This window comes from Manacus vitellinus, unplaced genomic scaffold (assembly GCF_001715985.3).
Source record: "Manacus vitellinus isolate BGI_N305 unplaced genomic scaffold, ASM171598v3 scaffold_3_pilon, whole genome shotgun sequence".
NCBI classification, from domain to species: domain Eukaryota; kingdom Metazoa; phylum Chordata; class Aves; order Passeriformes; family Pipridae; genus Manacus; species Manacus vitellinus.
Window position 1 is genome coordinate 33,747,702 of NW_021940535.1, and position 18,643 is coordinate 33,766,344.

General features: G+C 36.4%; 1 protein-coding gene across 1 annotated transcript in view; it reads right to left on the bottom strand.

Annotated features, from left to right (window-relative positions):
- Nucleotides 1-413, bottom strand: part of ZNF804B (zinc finger protein 804B) — a 33,809-nt gene extending 33,396 nt beyond the window's left edge. The window contains exon 1 of the mRNA XM_029961895.1: nt 273-413. Within this exon, the coding sequence (XP_029817755.1) occupies nt 273-413 (141 nt within the window). The remainder of the gene's footprint in view (nt 1-272) is intronic.
- Between the last annotated feature and the right edge of the window lie 18,230 nt (nt 414-18,643).

The window sequence follows — 18,643 nt, forward strand, 5'->3', positions numbered from 1 at the left end:
CTCACATTGATATAATTAGATCTTTCTACACCATAGTTTTAGAAGCTGCTGTCGCTAGTGAGATTAACTTCATCTAAACGAGGCTGTCTAGAAGCTAGGTGTATGGTAGAAGGCAGTGTCCTAAGCTTCCTCTGTAAGAAATAGAAAAATGCTATACATTGCCAAAGGGTTATTAATCCCATCTATTTCAAAAATCCATTTTAGGATGAGATGAAATTCTCCAGAGGTTCTATCTCTCTCCACTGACCACTGCAAGGCTCTGAATTACTAACCTGGCCTACATCCTTAATTCTTAGGTTGCTGAACTCAGAGGTAATAAATTCTAAATTTATTTCTTTATATTCATTTCTAAATCTCCCCATGAAACTTGCATGAACTGAGCTACTTGAAGACAGGAGGTCGAAAAGGAACATTGTGCCTGGAATTTTGATCTTATTTTATTTACATCTTATAAATGATTTTATTTACATCTTATAAATGATGCCAATGACATGCCAGTACCTCCCACAGGACAAATATCCAAATAAATCTCTTGGAAGCATATGGCTCAGATGGGTTAGTGCAGTGTGGTATACTCAGACTGGCCAGTTGTGAAAACAACAAGCTTGAGCTAACATTTCTCCATTTGAGAGACTGCTCAATTATTGTAGTTAATATTTGATTGTATCAGGAAGAAATATTCTCGCAATCAAATAGTTAAATAGCCTTCATTAGTTATTTAAATTTACATTAGTTATTTAAATTTACAAAGTCTATTAAAAAGTGATACTTTTCAGCTTATGCTTCCGACCCATTGTTTTGCTAGCATTAATTATTCACCAGGCCTTTGATATAATTAAAATGCATAAATTAGAATGTGGATGCAATAGTATTAATTATGCAGATATGTCTTCCCTGAAAGTCAAATGTTCAGGGCAACATATTTTCATTCTAAACTGGTAAAAATGTAAGTTTTGCACTCACTGGAAGCCAGTGAGACAATAATTGTTTCTTTTTGGGGAGTGTTCTTTTCCCTGGGTCTCAGCTGTCAATTAAATGTTTACAACCTGCTCCATCTTTACTTCTGCTGAAAGAGAAGACTAATTGTTTGAGGTGAACACTCTGTGTGCTTCACTCTCTGTGAAGCACAACTGAAACTGCTGCTCATGAGCATTCCAAACTGCCAACTTTATCTTTCTCAGCAGAAATTAATACAGTTCCCTTCACATAAAGATGTTTTAAAATAGCAACAAGGCAGCTCCCAGGTGCATCCTAAGATAATCACAACTACCTCCATTGCCTTATTGCTTAATTATGCTTGTCTACCATGGCAAAAGATATAATTTCCTGCTTGCTTATCGATCAGATGCAGGGAAATTGAATGCTACATCACATATTTTAGAAAGGTCATGGATTTTTCTTTCTCTACAAAGGCATAAAACTTCTAGCCCTACTGTAAATTGTGCACAGTCAAATGAATTTTCACATTCAGACTTCTAATATAATCTCACAAGTATTATATAGACTGATGGTCAGTTCTGGCACAATAAATGAGATCACATGAAAGAAAATCTATCGAATTACAGCTGTAGAAAACATATGTGATCATGAGTGCCTGACTATACCAATGTAGACACAAGCAAGCAGGAAAGATGCACCAATGTATTTTCAACTGTGGACCATCAGTGGTAATGAATATAGGTACTACAGTCTCATAAATTTTATTCTGAATCATATGCTAGTTACTAGTGGCATATAGCCTGGGTAGATATGTGTATACTTAAGAAAACATATGTTAGCAGTTCTGTCTTTGACCCATGGACAACATTAGTGCAAGTTGATGTCAGGGATGATGCAATCCTTGTAGGTGAGAAATCCTAGAAACCACGGGTTAACACACTTCTGTGTTGCTGGATGCAGATAGTGTAGTGTATAAGGATAAACAAGTGCAGAATATATCTGAACGCATTTTTCTAGAAGCCTGGAAAATGGTTTCATATTATAGATTGTAATTACATTCATATCAATTTGACCAACAAAGGTCCATAACCGTAATAATTGTTTATATATTGGATTAATTTAAAAAGAATACTTCTATTGAGTGTTAGGCCAGAAGTGCTTTCACTTAGTAGCTACTTTTGTAGTGTGCTTCTTATTGTGAAAATGCAATTAATGGTATCTGACACTTCATTTTCTAATATAGGGAAAATCAATGAAAAATCCCATGTAATTGAGTTTTTTCAAATGTTGCCACTGACATCTAGTCAATTAGAAATCATTTATCAAATACAGAGTCTGTAATAGATATTTAATAGACTGCATGACCATTAAAGGATGCTGATCTAGACAAAACAATACCATAGTTCTTGTCTCAGTAACTGATAGTAAATATATCTGCTATGTTCAAATGGACTAAGATGAAAAGTAGGTCACTTGATACAATAAAACATTCAGAGGTAATTTTCTATAAATCCATGGATTTCTACAAATACAGGGGAGTAAATACAAGGTGCTTGCAAATAGAACATGAGAAAAATATAACATCATTAGCCCACTTTTGATTACCTGTTTCTAAATTGGAATGCAAAATTAGTGACAAAACAGCTAACTCACATTAATGCAGAGTCAGTAAGTGACAGACTGCTCTTCAGGGACATAAGCAATCAGAGTTTGGTAACTTATATATAATTTTGTGAACCAGATTACATATGAGTGCAAGTATTAAATATTCTTGCAACTACTCAGGTGCCTTTTGGGGTTTCTCAGACTAGAGGTTAAAGGAGAAATAGGACAAATATAAGCTCATGAATTAGCTACAGAATTATAGTCTACATCTAAGACTTTTAAACATATTTTTATTAGTGATTTAGATGACAAAATGAACTGTGATTATGTAGGAAATATATGAATGATACTAATTAACAGCACAGGGTATACAAATGCTTTAGGGACCAGGATCAAGATTTAAAATTACTGTAATAATCTTGAGATATAGTCTTAAATCAGCAAGATAAATTTCAGTAAGATGTGTGTCAAGTGCTCCACTTTGGAGAGGGAGATCACATTCACCAATATCAGATTGTGAATAGCTGAGTAAATGCAAATGCAAGGGAAAAGGTCCAGGAGTTAAAGTGGAAAAGAAATTAAACGAAAGTCAACAATGAAAGTCAAGGCAAATCACATCCTGACATGCTAATAGTAATGTTATATGTAAGATGCTGAGGGTAATGATTCCACTTGATTCAGTATTGGTGAAATGTCAGCTGTAAAATACTATTTGGTACGTCTACACTAGCAAATAACTTGGCTCCTAGAATCCAGCCCTTCATCATCCCCACTCCATGTGTGACAGTTCATTCTCAGTCTTTTTCATTTCAGAGTTCCCTTTGAGATAAAAATGAGTGCAGTTCCAGAATAACATACCATTCAGGGACCACACTACAGGCTGCAAGGATGAGACTTCACCAGTCTCTCCATGCTCTGTATAGTTTTACAACCACCCAAGTGACTTTTCCCAAGGAAAGCAATACTTACATGCCACAAAAACACATGCAGCACCACGCCACAAAAGAACTACCCAGGTAGCATTTTAATGTAGCCCTTACACTTCTTCAGACAGACTGAAATAAAAACAAATATAACAATTATACCTAAGGGCACCAGACAGAACTGAGGAGACTTAGGCCAAGTACGGATATTACCACTTTACCCTGGGATGTATGTGCTTGTTGGGGAAGACCAAAGTTTAGATGTAGCCTTTGAGGAAGTTTTGGTCCCCACAATGTGAAAAAAATGTAAGTGTACTTGGGAGATCCTTGAGCAGAATAGTAGGGATAAGAGGTTTAAAAGTAAGTTACATGCATAAATCAGGCAAAACAGATCTCAATCTGTAATTCATGTTTTCATTGGATCATTCATATGAGCATTTGTAAATAATGTTTTTTGAGGGAAATCTGTAGAACTGCCCGGGTTGGTACAGAACATCTCTGGGACCTGTGCATAAATAAGTAGAAACAGCAATTGTAGAAACCTTCATTTTCAGTACTTATTCACCATGTCTTTCTCATTCACCAGTTTTTGGGATAACTGCAGATAATTTTTATGTCTTTAAGTATTTTTGTGTGCAGTTACAGCAAAATAGATTTTTAAAAATCTTTAAAACTCAGCAGGCAGGCGATAGAACACAGGAAGTAATCAAAGTACTTATGTGCCATGTGAAACTTGAGTACCACACAAATGTCCCAGGATTAGGATATGTAACTGAACATCAGGTTGGTTGAACTAATGAACTTTTCCCTGAAGACTCTCTTTCTCCCCCTTCGCCCCCCCCGAGAAGACTTTCTCTTACTTAAAGAATTTGCTAGGGAAGTTTAGCTGTGGAGATAGAATAAAAAGCAAGTAGTTTGTTCAGCTGCCATAGCCAACAACACAGAACGTTTTCATTTATCTCACATATGTTCTGCCATTCTCCACCTTGAAAACTCTAGCTTCTGCCACCATGGGATCTACAGTGAGGAATTACAGAGTTATCTATTGCAAAAGATTTTTTCTTCTTCAAAGGCAGTAAATTCTGTCATTCTCTGATGACTCATAGAGGGCAACACCTAACTTCTGCAAATAACTACATCTTCATATTTTTCACACTCAGGCAATTACTGCACTATTTTCAATTATATGCACATCCATTTGTTACCAGAATGCTGAGAAGTGCAATGCTTTTAGCAGGTCCTACATGCCTTCTCTCAGAGTACAAACCTTCTGGGACTAATAAGAGAGAGCTGTAACTTTAAGGAGTCATAAACAAATTCCTAATCTCTTTACTATTAAAATAATCAGTGCTGATTGGAATAAACTTTATAGAACATAAGAATTCAAAGAAAACCAGCAGATCTATTCATATCTTCAGCAAATTTTTTATATTCTAAGACACATCAATGTTTCTGCTGACTTTATAAAGGACTTGGACTTTGAGATTTTCTAAACACTTTTCCATCATTATAAATAAAACATGGAACCACTAAAAATCTTTGCTGTGTACATAGACGGCATTTTTCAAACATTGCAATGTGATTCAACATTTTTCTCCTCATTTTCAGAGATTGGTGAAACTGAAGCAACTGCATATATTAGATTTTCTGAAAATGTGATCAAGACTTGACCTGCAAAGGTAATTAGGCACCTAACTGAAAGTTGCATACAAAATGGTATGTAATCAGTTTAATTTTTAAAGAAATATATAATAAATCAAATGTGAGAGTTCAGATCATTTTTTGTTACAAAGGTATATATCTAAAGAGCTCAGAGGAAGTATGTGCTGGTTTTGTCTGGGATAGAGTTGATTTTCTTCATAGTAGCTTAGTTTTCAACTGGGGCTAAACCACATCAAAGTAATTACCAAAATATAATTTATTTAAGTGAGTAAAACTGCCTGGAATTACATATAGTACAGAAATAAGAGTTCTAGGATAAGTAACCTTAAAGAGGATATTAGAAATTGAATGGAAATAACATAAATAGGAAAGAAAGCTCAATTTGAGAAAATTAAGGCATAAAATGGAGATCAGCGATGCATAGTGTCCCCAGGGGTCCATATTAGGACCAGTACTGTTTAATAACTTCATCAATGACATAGTGGGATTGAGTGCACCCTCAGCATGTTTACAGATGACACCAAGCTGAGTGCTGTGCTTGACATGCCTGAGGGAGGGGATGCCATTCAGTGAGAACTGGACAAGCTCAAGAATTGGATGTGTGTGAACCTCATGAGGTTCAAAAATGCCAAATGCAAGGTCCTACACCTGAGTTGGGGCAACCCCCAGTTGAAACAGAAGGTGATAATGGAACTGCTCCCTTGTATTAACCAACTAGTGAGATGCAGATGTAAAAAAAAAAAAAAAAAGTATTATTTGAATGCAGCAAATACAGTTTCCAAAGAGACAGGAAAATACGCTCAGGCATAAAGACCAAATTATATATAAACCCTTCACTATTTTTAGTCTGGAATCTGGAAGGTTTCTCTGCATCTGTAAAACAGACTCTAGATCAACCTTCATATTGAAGTAGTGTGTGTTATGTTAAAATAGAGCATGATATGTCTATGAAGGGGAATATAGGATGTGATTTGGTTGACTAAAATAAGAGAAAACTAATTTGATTTGAAGATTTAGGAAAATATGCAGTTACACAAAATCTGATTAATGATTAGTGTGTTACTGCCTGATTTTATCTCTGAAATTCATTGTTAATCTATGTCCTATATTAGTACTAGGATTAGCATTGGACTTCGAAAGAATTTCAAGCATAAAGTCATTAAACAACAATTTCAAAACACAAATACTGCCATTAAAGAAAAAAATAAAAATTGTTGTAATTCTGTAACAAGAGCAACAGCCCTAAAAAGATGAGATGTGACTCAAGGACAACCTGAGAACAGAAGGGGCATCAGAACTGTCATAACTACTGGTTGTAGAGGCTGAAACGGTGGAAAAGGATGGGGGTTTATTACTGTTAGGATTATATTCTAGGCATTTAAAAGCAAATTCTAAGAGCCTCATGAGTAATATTAAAACCATAAAAAGTTATAGGGGATCTCAAAATATTTCCAGCTACTCTGCAGATACGGTGATTGGTGTGACTGCTCTAAATCTAGACTCCCTACTAAAGGGTTCAGTGAACTTTTATGTCAATATAACTATGGTAAAATGCAGGTAGAATTGAAACGTTTTTTCTAAGTTGGACAGAAGAGCTGTTCCTGTTACGCAGAAGAAGAAAAAAAAAATCATTCACTTTTTCCTTATAGTCCTGCTTCTCTGCACAAATGTGAGTCCTTCAGTGAACCTGATTGTGACGTTATTGTCTGCCTTCTATTCAAAGTCAATTCCTTCAATTTGTTCACCGATTCATACTACTTTCTCTCTCCTCCTGTCAGATGATCATTTCTTCTTTTCTGATGTGTGAGGTATTATCAATTAATCTGAAGAGTTAGTCCTCCATTTATCTCTTACCATTCTTGCTTTTCCAATTGCAATTTTTAGAGTACAATGCATGTTCTAACAGTGCATTCAATAGATTTTGTGATGTATTTCTTTGTCTGTCACCTCTTTTCAGATGAAATGTACTTGACATAATTTAGAATCTTTGTACATTTTGACCTGAAGGCCTCTTCTGTAGAACACAACAGAATTTAACTTACATGCAGTCTTTCATATTTGAGTTAGTTAAAAGCACTTTGCAATAATGACATTGATCATGCAGCGACTGTGTAGGAAAATAGAGCATTTTTTTTGAGCATAGTCGTAGTTATCATGCAGCTCATCTATGGCTGTTAGAACCTTTTTTTTATTAAGTGCTTTTTTCACAAGATACAGACTGATCATATCAGATAGCTTTTTATAGTCTTTAATACCAGTAGCATTAAACATTTACATTCTCTCTTTTTTAATATTGTTTGACTCTTTCTTTGCAGATACCATAATATTAAAGTCAGTTCATGTAGACTAATTCAATATTATAAATGATGCAATATGATGTCTAATATTAGTGGGTTTCTGTATTCATAGCAACAGAGAATAACTGTTAATTTTATGATAAAATATTAATAAATCCAATTTATTGGTCAATTTATTTTCTTATATATTTGCAAACTACTTCAGAAAACATCATACAAGGTAAGTATTAATCACACAATTGAATTATATCTATACTGTCCACCCTCTCTTAAAACTTATCTATAAAGTACTGCATCATCATTGCGTTGTGTAGCATTTGATGACAAGTTTTTAACCATATATTCATATATTCTTTTCTTGTATTTTTTTCTACAGAAGCCCAAATGCTGATTTATGAAAGCATTGGCTCTTCTTAGCACTTGAATTATCCAAGTGAAAAAAAGAATTCCAAATCAATCTATGAAGTCCTAATGGAAAAACAAAGGTTATTTGCAAACACATATAACCCTTGTCCCCTGCATGTCCACAAATGCATTCATGTGAATTGGAAAATGCTATATACTTTTTTGTTAACTCAGCAATTTTAAATATGCTACAATTCCACAATATGACCTAAAGCAAAAAAAGAAAACAACAAAAAAAACAAACAAAATTTTCATCCAGATGAAAGCATGATATCTTCATTCTGATTGGGAAAAAAACACATGGGAGGGAAAGAGAGAGGAAGATAGAAAGGAGGGAGGGTGAAAGGAAGGATGGAACAGGGAAAGAAGGAAAGACAGAAGGAAGGGAGGAAGGGAGAAAGGAAGAAACGAAGAAAGGAATACTCTGCAGTATACATGACAATTAAAATTATTTAATTTCTAAACAGAACTGGGCAGTCAGCTTCTAGATTAATAGCACCATTATGGTAATTTCCAAACTAAAACTCTCTGCCATCCAATACTCCCAAGCCACCATTCAGGAATAACCGGTAGCAGTCCCAGCATTCAAAGGGAAACAACTACTTTCTAGAATTACTTTGATTTGATGGATGCAAGGTTTAGAAATGTGTCAACAAGCAAAACACAGTAGTAATTGGACATATCTAAAGAAGTAACTGACATATCCAAAGGATTAACACAAATACTGGTTTGCTGATTGTAGAAAACTATTATTGACTAAACACATCACTATAGTCTCTGCCCAGCACTTCCAGACTATAAATTGAATTAAATTGAATTAATGTTAACTAATCTAAAAACGTATGTAAAATGTTCTTGCACCTTCAGTTCCAAATTTCCTCTAGAAGAGACTTTGCAAGACAAAGTGGTAATTTTTATGCTCAGCATGAGAAGGTCTCCTTAGCAGAGGAGAATAAACACATTAGTGAAGTGAGTAGAGAAACACTGGAAGTGATGACTCAGCAGCAATGCTGAGCTCTGCTGTAAGTGAATGTGAGTCAACTGGTCTTCTTCACAGTTTTCATGCTTTGTGTACAACCACTCCAGGGTTATACAACAGAATTTTTTCAGCCCATAGTCTCTTGCTTGATTTACAGATGATTCTGCATGACTCTGTGGCTTTGTTCATTTTCCTTTTATTTTTTTTCTTGTCCCCCATTTCCTTCAACTTACAACTTATGTCAGGGACAGAATCCTGGTCCTAGCTGCCATTTTCTGTTTACAAGGCTGTAGAGTCAGTAGTGATATTAATTAATCAGTTGTGAATCTGCAATGGTTTTGATTACTTAGTCATAGAAAAGAAATAAATTTTAGCCAGAATATATCTTTACTGCAAATTCCTGACCCTCATGAGAGTGCGGAGAAACCCCCATGCTCATGATTAGTTGTGACATGTTGGTGCCACTTACCTTCTTCTTTTCTGTTCTCTCACCCAGGTTAAGGACATATTGCAAAAGGGCATGAAGGGCTATCTAAAACCAATTGCATAAAATTCTCCACCCAATCCTCACCTCTTCGTGAAGTCCCTTCCCAGAAACTGCACAACAAACCACAGATGTAGCTGCCTCTATCTCCAACCCAGGGTCTAGCACAGCTCAGCGTGGCTGTAGCCAATGTAAGTTTTGCTACTGACTCTAATGAGACCATAAGATCCACCTATAACAAGCACAGTAGGCAGGAAAAAAAAAAAAGAACCAAACAAAAGAGAAAATACAATTTTGATCCAGAGGGATTTACTGAGATTATTAAAATTAATAAAAGAGAGCATTATCTTGCAGAAGCAGATTTGAAAAAAAAAAACCAAGATGTGGAAAAGGAAAATACCTGTTTATAATCAAAGACTACTTCTTTTTCCTGCTGTGATATTTTGTGAATAAAATACTAATATATTACCAAATTGAGAGGAAACGTGCTCTTGAATTCACCACACATGACTGTTAGTATTAGGAATAGCACTGTATAATACTACATGCAAATTAAAATAAATATGTCAGTGTCTGGGACATGAAAGATCTTAAACAGATACTTCATTGAACAAATAAAAGACGATCCACCCTCAAATAAATAAACGGCATAAACAGCTAATTCTGGCACAACTATATGGTTGGGAATATGTTACCCAGACGTAATGAGCACTTCTACTGCTGCTGTTGGGACCTGAGGCTTCCTGAGACAACTCAAGTGGCTGATTGCTTCTTGATGCTGTTTCACAAAGCCTCCTTGGGTGTCAGTTAATCCCATGAATTTACTGAACATAGGGCAATAATAGAGGTGCTTGATTTCAGAAAACTGAGGTAGGTCGGTGTCTCTCAACTTGAAAGAATATTTCTGGCTTCACCATCACCTATTATAAATACAAATGAGGAGTTTTCAGCTCCAAGAGTACTATCGTTAAATTTCCTGCCTTACTTTGTCACATTTTTTAAGAATGAACCTTTAAAAGATAACTGAATTTATATCCATTACAGAGTCTCTGGATTCTTCTTTATTTTTTAACTATGATTCTGCATTGAATGTTTAATGACTTTAATGTAATATAAGTGAATAGAAGCAGTTCTTAACTTTGATTTTATATAACCTGTTAGCACAACCATTTGTGTCATGAAACAGTGCACAATCTTATGAGGTAACATGATGCATTTCCTTGATGACTATGAATACAAATGTGTGAGCTCTCTAACTCTTCGTCTAATTAAAATAGATGACTCAATGAATTAATGATAAGACATTTCCTTCCAGTATTTAAAACCTACATAGTAAAGTGTCTATTCTTGAATAAAATGCAACAAACAAAAAACCCACTTACAATCTCACTAGCTTGCTGCTGGCTTCACTAGACAATACTTGGTTACATAACTGTATGTATGGAAGCAGAAGCAAAGGAACAGTATTTTCATCTGAATGCTCTTAGTCATACGGTTTATTTTTTGGTAGTCCTGGAAGGAGCAGGATGATCCTTCTGGGTCCTTTCAAACTCTGTATACTATATGACTCTATGGTTCTTGCAGCAACGTAGTCCTCTAATACACTGAGAATTCAATGAATGGCTACAGTAGGAGAGGGTCTGGGGGCCTCACTCAGTGTTTTGCGTAAGGTCATGCATGTGCCATAATCAATCTGAATGTAACTACTAAACTCTTGGATAACTCAGATTGAGTTGGTACTTAGGATATGGATACTTAGGTATCCATACTTAAGATAGTTTAACAGATGTGGATGGGCAGAACAAACCCCAACAACTTTGCATAACAAGTAAATTAATAAGCATAGAGGAGTTATTTTATATGGTGTTTTTCTTTTAATTCTTCCCTTCTGCACAAACTTTCCACTCCCTCAGTTTCTAAACATCTTTATTTTGTATTCATCCCATTGACACTTCACTGCTTACAGTTTGGTTTAAAGCAACCTATTCTAGTGCATTTCCATCACCAGTGATTTGGGTCTACTGCATTTAACTTTCATCCCTGGGCGGCTTTTCGATACACTGTCTGAATAAACTGTCTGAAAACCCAGCAGAAAATGAGACATTATGAGATTCGATGTATTAGTGTGAAGCTGGATTGTTCTGAGCTGACTGTTACTAATATCAACACCAGTCTGATGGTACATGTGCTCTCACTAGAGCAAGTATTCACAACATCTCCCACACATGTGGGGAATCACACAAGTGCACTGTAGAAATGTCCAGGAAACAATATTTTTTTCAAGTCTCATTGCCTGTATTTAGAGATAGTCTGTACCCTTTTTAATACAAGTAGGAAATTTCTAAAGCAGTTCTGACACAATTCATTAGGGCTGTTACTACATCATTCAGGAAGTGAGTCTATAGCGATTTAAAAACAATCAGGCCTTCATTTGCACCATGACAAGAGTGACCAAGTGAGATTCAAACTTCATATTAGCCAGTACTGCTAGCCTGAAAATTTTCATTTTCCCCATTTGTGAGGAACACAGCTCTTAAATGCTGGCCACTCAACAATATTCAGTGACCTCTATATAGTAAATTCCAGTTATGAATTCAGTACAAGATATTTTTATATATTCAAAATAACTTATTCTGTTCTAAAAGAATAACTGTGACAAGTTTTGCTGGAGTTACTGTATATATTTATAGAAGGAAATAAAAAAGCAACTATGACCATATGTGATTTATATGGACATCTCTGTCTTAATCTGTAAAACAATTCGTCATATGGTTGAATAAAATTATATTTAATATTCAAAACATCATTCAGAAGCCTGACTGATTTCTGCACTGAGTGCAGTGCTAGGACTTTGGCCTCACCATACTCAACTTTACAGCATAGGAATTCTGTGCCCCTTGCTGCATCCTGGAACCTGTAGAGCTGCATGAGCCATCACAGCTGCCTCTTATGAGCCCAGTGTAAACCCACCAGCATGTTGCACAAGATATTTTTTGGAAACAAGAGAAGAAATGGACCTTTACGTGTCCTTCCTTCAGGGATTTGAATGCCTTCTCAAAGTTAATTAGCTAAGCAATTCCTTGCAAACTTGTTGGCCTCCCTTTCATGTCTTGCCCACACAAGGTGAATTTTCTGTTCAGTTTGGGAATGTGGTACTGCATTTATTCATGTCCCTTTTCTAATCACTAGGAGGACAGAGGAGTTCAGTACAACACTGTACGCTTCTAGCAGTATGGAGAAAGAGAAAGCAAGCAGTGAATGACATGAACAAGATTTGCCTGTAGGTTTGCAGTTCTGCCAGAAATAGCACCTCATATTCCAGCCTTAGCCCAGTGAACTGCATGACTACATCTTCAATATATTTAGTGAGTGAAAATATCTAGAAAGCATGGAAAAATATGTCAAAGCAGATGATTGGAAAATAAAACAATAAATGACAAGGCACTGGAGAAAATGAGCAAGGAGAAAATATAGTCATGGAAGGTGACAGAAAGAAAAACTTCATATTAATTACCTGGTCGAAAAGAAACCTCAGCATACTGATACACATACTTCAACCTTTCTCTCTGTTTAGCTTATGTAGTATAGTATGTATAATATGACTATGAAACTAGTTCAAATATATATATTACACATGTAATATTATTTTAAACAGTAGTACAATAACATGATGCAAATACGCTATATATAACATCAAATAAATGTTAATATTAAGTATCAATAAATATAACTACTAGAATTGTTTTTACTATGCTAGTGATATTTTAAAATAATATATTATATTATATTTAAGTTACGAGAAGTCAGCATCATTAAATCTAAATAATGCTTCAACATTATACTCTGCTATAAGGAGAAATAGTGTTACTACTATCTCTGCTACCAATTTGGCTTTGCTAATAACCTGTATTTTCACAAATCACTTTAAGTAAACATATGGTTCCATTGCTTCCCACATAGTATTAATAACTTGAAATTTACAGCAGAGTGCAGATTTTATGGGAATGAGTATTTTAGATAAGCTTGAATGTACAAAATTCTTGTTTTCAAGATTTTTGCTTTTATGGTTAGTGCTGAAAAACATCTTTTTCCAGTTCTTTTCATTTTTACTTATGATACCATAAAAGAGGAGGCTACTTACAAAAATGAGAGTTTATGACAAGTTAATCTTTTAATAATACCAACATTTGCCCCTTGTTTCTCTGTTTCAGATATGAACTCAGTCTAATAATAAATATAACAATTTGTGGTGCTACTCAAGATAAAACATGCAGGGGTCAATGAAATAAAGTATTTTCTGCAGTAGGTACTTTTAAAAAATTTCTATTCATAAAACTCTTAGTTAAATCCTGGCAATCCTTATCACAACTGTTCAAGATGTACTGTTCTAAAACAAGCAATTGCTTGGTTATGCATGCATAATAAACCCTCTTACTGAATTTGCTTCTCCTTACCACTTCTTCATTTGCAAATGTAATACACATTTGCATGCAGAATAGGATAATGAAATTAATGTCATGCTTATATCTCCAATAAACAAAAAAGTAGTCAGCATACAATAATAGAATGGAAAACTAAAGTGACAAAGCAAACAAGATATTCATACACAAACCCAGCCCATTTCATACACTACTTAATTCAGAAATTATACCTCTGCCCACAAATTTATTATATATCAAACAAAAAAAATCTGGTGTTTTTTAAACACTATTTGCTGACCAAGACATTTTTCTGAAGCTACCTTATTTCTCCTCATATCCTGCATTTGATAATTAGTTGTATTGCTCTTAAATGCAATGATGTGACACTGACATCTAATCTTGGAATAAACTCAACTCTGCACAAAAAACTGCTTATGATTCCCTGCTCTCCCTTGAGCAAAATTTAGGAGCTTGACTAGCGCTTTGCATTGGGTTGGATTCCATTTACACTGCGAGTCAGTGTGCAGATTATAAAAAGGTTTTCAATATTACCGGAGGAAAGGCAAAGGCTGCACCTTGTCTGATTTTGCAACATTTTAAGTGGAATTTCAGTTTATTTTCCCCTTTGTTTGCAAGCTCAAGCAAAACAAGCAGATGGGAATTCTGAGTTAGTATTCTGTGGTAGTTTGGTCTGGGCCTTCCTTGGTGACCAGATTGTAACCAAGGAAGGGTCCAGATTTACCCAGTATTCCCTACGATTTTTATGTAAACCAGACTATAAGTAGAAAGGAGGAGAGGCCTTTGCTCTCTTTCCTTCCAGCAGCTTGGAGGTGCAGGTTCCCTGCTGTTGAGTCTGCCGTGCTGGGGAGCGAGGCCTGGTGAGGCCTTGTCGACCTTGGGAGACGGAGGTTGCCGGCGATCGTTCCAGAGCGACTTTCTGTTGTCCCAAGGAGAGTAGTGAGATATTTCTTTGCTAACTCTTTTAGTTGCTAGATATTGGGCTACTAATCGGGATATATATATATATATATTTTATTTTGGTTTTGTTCCTTTTCCCTTCTCCCTTCCCTTTCCCTTGTGAAATTGTATATACATTTCAATTGTATATAACTGTAACATAAGTGTAAATATATTTATATTATATTTATATATATTGCTTTAGCTGTCTCTCTCTCATTTCGGTTTTCTTGGTTGTTTTTTCCCTCTTCTCCCTGAGGTTTGGGGGGAGGGAGGGGACTTCTTGTGGTAAGGTTTGGCAGGGAGCCAGCTTCAAACCATATCATATTCTCATGCACAACACTGACCCCCATGTTTGCACTCATCTTGCTTTCATTGAAATAAGGTGTCTTTCCTCTGGTCTCTTGAGTTGCTGAGGGCGCTTGGGGTTCTTTGGACTTGAGGATCCCAAAAGCTGCTGATATGGTCTTACCAGATTCTGGAACCTTTTATTTAAGTACATTGCTCTGGTATCACACTATCTGTGTGATATGGTTTCATCCAGGGCACCTCATAAAAGAGACTTGAGAATATGAAAGCAAAAGGAAATTTATTGCAGTGCAATCTCATTTTAAATGAGAAACTTAAAATGTCTACATTTGAAGCAATGTTAATTTATTTTTCTTTATATTATTTATTTATTTATATTTATTTAAAAATAAATAACAGGCCTCAAGCAGGGGTCCTTCAGGGAATGTGGCTGCCTCTGCATCAGTATTTTGGATCAGAGCAGTAGCAAGCTTCTGAAGCAAACTCAAAAGCCTTCTCCACTTCCTGCACATTGGCTTGGTTCAGGAAGCAGTTTTGCTGTGTGCAGCTGGCTTTCTTTCAAGAAAAACTGCAGCAAAAGACCTGCCCAGGGTGCATGCCAAATGTTTTCCAATCACTAATGGAAACATAAAAGTCTAATGACTTATCCTGCAAACACCTTTGAGCCACATGTGTGTTGGGGAAAACTGCTCCTAGTGAGTAACCTAAATCTTGTCCAAAGCAAAATCTCTGACCAAGGTTGATGCAGGTGTCTCAAAACCAACCATTTCAATTCACATATCCACTCCTACCAAACTGAATTATTTGTTCATGTAGACATGGTTTGGCTACATGCTAGTCAGAGCAGCCTATGATCCCCTTTTTCAACTTCCCCTACCAGATTCTCTATCACATTTGGCCCTGATTCACCTGATCTCAGTAGAGCACAAAGGTTTTGCTACACATCAGTAGGCCATTTGTAAACATACTGTATTATACAGCACTTCCTTAGTGAGAGCAGAGTTGTTAGGTTTCTCCCTATCTTTCTGGGTTTGAGGGTTTTATACTAAAAATGGGAACAATAGCTTGCTGTGTTATGCTAATACAAATTCACTCCGTAGCCCACCTAGTCTGTCTCCAAACCTGCATCCAGGCTGTCATCAAGAAGATGGGGTCAAACACTAGGATTGCTCTGTGTGGAAGTAAAGGACAGTCCATTAGCAGCCTGTAGCTTTAAAATAGTAGTGAAAAGAAAGTGAGCCCCCAAAGTGAATTTGTTCCCTCTTGCTCTAAAGAAAAGTGTCATCTATAACTCATGCATTAAGGTCACTATGTTTAGAGACTGATTTTTTCTTTTCCATCAAGGAGACACCAAATATAGCTTAGGTTCTATAAACTGAACATTTTGATAACACTGCAGTCAGGTCAATTGAAGCAGAACTGGTACAGAAACATTATCAAGCATAATTTCAATAGCATGTGGCTGTCTTCCAGGGGTGCAAATATCATTACAAATAGCAAAGCCGTCTATGAACTGGATTAGCTGAACAGCCGTTATCAGCACTCAGGAAAATAATATCAGTGACTGACTTCACCTGCTTGAGTGGTTTAAATGTCCTGCCTTTCCATACTGATAACATTTGGCACCACTTGCAGGCTGAAGAAAGCATGATTTTGTTTGATCTAATTATAGAACCATAACAATTTTTGATAGAGAAGAAAAGACATATAGCCTAGGTCATCTTGTCCATCTCCCTGGAACTGCATGAAAGTTGTCTGGTCATGTGCCTGAAGTGTATTAGAATAATACCCTCTTTTTGCTCTTCTGTGATTTTTTATTGGATTTATTGGGTGGATTTTCAAATTCAGAGCAGCTGTTCCCAATAGCAATGCTACTGGAGTCTTTAAATAGGGAAAATATTAGTAATTTGTTTTGGCAGAGAAGAATAAGTAAAGAGATGTTATTTTTAGAAATGTTCAAAAGATTTTCCTCTGGAGATTAATCTCCCCAGCACAGGATGTCTGTGAGGGGGAGTACACTTAGGAGCAGGTGCTTGCCTGCAGTCCAAAGCTGGCAATCCGGCTTGGAGGCAGTCAGGAAATTTAAACTGCTAGGTGGATTTTGAAGTTATTAAAAAAAAAGAATCATTCAGAGTCCTCATTAACCAAATTATGCTTTCTGTCCTTAGATTGCTTTACAGTATACAAGGTACTATATGTTAAATATGCCCTATCATAAACTCATAATACCACAGGATGGTTTGGGTTGGAAGTGACCTCAGAGATCATACAGTTCCAACTCCCTGCTATGGACAGGGACATCTGCCACTAGACCAGGTTGCTCAAAGCGGCATCCAACCTGGACAATTCCAGGAATAGGGCATCCACAACTTCTCTGAGCAGCCTGTTCCAGTGCTTCACTACCTTCACACTAAGGAATGTCTTCCTAATATATAATCTAAACCTATACTCTTTCAGTTTAAAGCCATTCCCACTTATCCTACCACTTTATCCTACCTTATAAAAAGTCCCTTTACAGCTTTCTTGTGGGCCCCTTTTAGGTACTGGGAGGTGCTATAAGGTGTCCCTGGAGCCTTCTCTTCTCCAGGCTGAAAAATCCCAACTCTCTCAGTCTGTCTTCATACAAGTGTCCAGCCCTCTGACCATCTTTGTGGCCTTTCTGTTGGATCACTCCAACAGATCACATCCTTCTTATATATGCTATATACAGCATTAGCCTATAGTAAATGAGAATTTTTGTTGGTTTTTTTTAAGTTTCCTATCCATTCCTGTAATGTTTTCTTACTTGGGGCAATGCTGTAGTAGTAATTTGATTGCTAGTATAGCACTAATTTCATCTGAGTTATAGGAATGAATTTTCTCTAGCTGTGGTTTTGCACAGGGTGAATTCTGGTGTAAACAGTCATGTAACATACCTACCACAGGTAGGTGATATGGCACAGAGTTGATAGTTATCACAACACATCTTTGTTTATAAAAAAATCTACCAGTAAAATGCCATCATCAGCTTTGAACTGTCTCCTTGGATTTATCTGAGGCCGCTGAGAACCATACTACAGTACATTATCAGTCTGTAAGTCACCTGCTATTTGCACAGTAGTAAGCTTGCACAGTTCCATTAGCTTGCTCAGTTTAGGTGCAAAAAGATTCAACTACGGATTCAATACCAGGGCAAGAAAAAGCTAGAAAACAGAAGCTGACCTCTGGCACCCACAGAACAGTTCCACACTCCATTTTCCATTATCCTGGAGGGTGTTCTCATTACCGGCTCCAAGGAAAGCTTTCCTAAGAGCAGTGATGCAGAAAGCACCGTAAGAATGATCACCCCCATGGACTGCTAAAGCATTGCATGCAGGTGCGTAACAGAAGACGACTTTAACAAGACAGTCATATTGAGCTCAAACCTGTGTAGTGACTAATGCAGGCATTTAGAAAGTTATTAATTTCATGACTATGACACCTAAGGAGGACTGTCCTGACTCTCCTATTACAATGAGTCGAGTGTGAGGTTTGGTTCTGCTGCCCACACACATTCAGTGCTACCTGATATGTGCTTAGTACTGCTCTGTAAGACCATCAGTCTGCTTTAGATTCTATCTCCCACCTATGCCGTAGCTTTTACCTTAGATGCTGTCAAGGGTAACTGCATCTACCATCTTGTC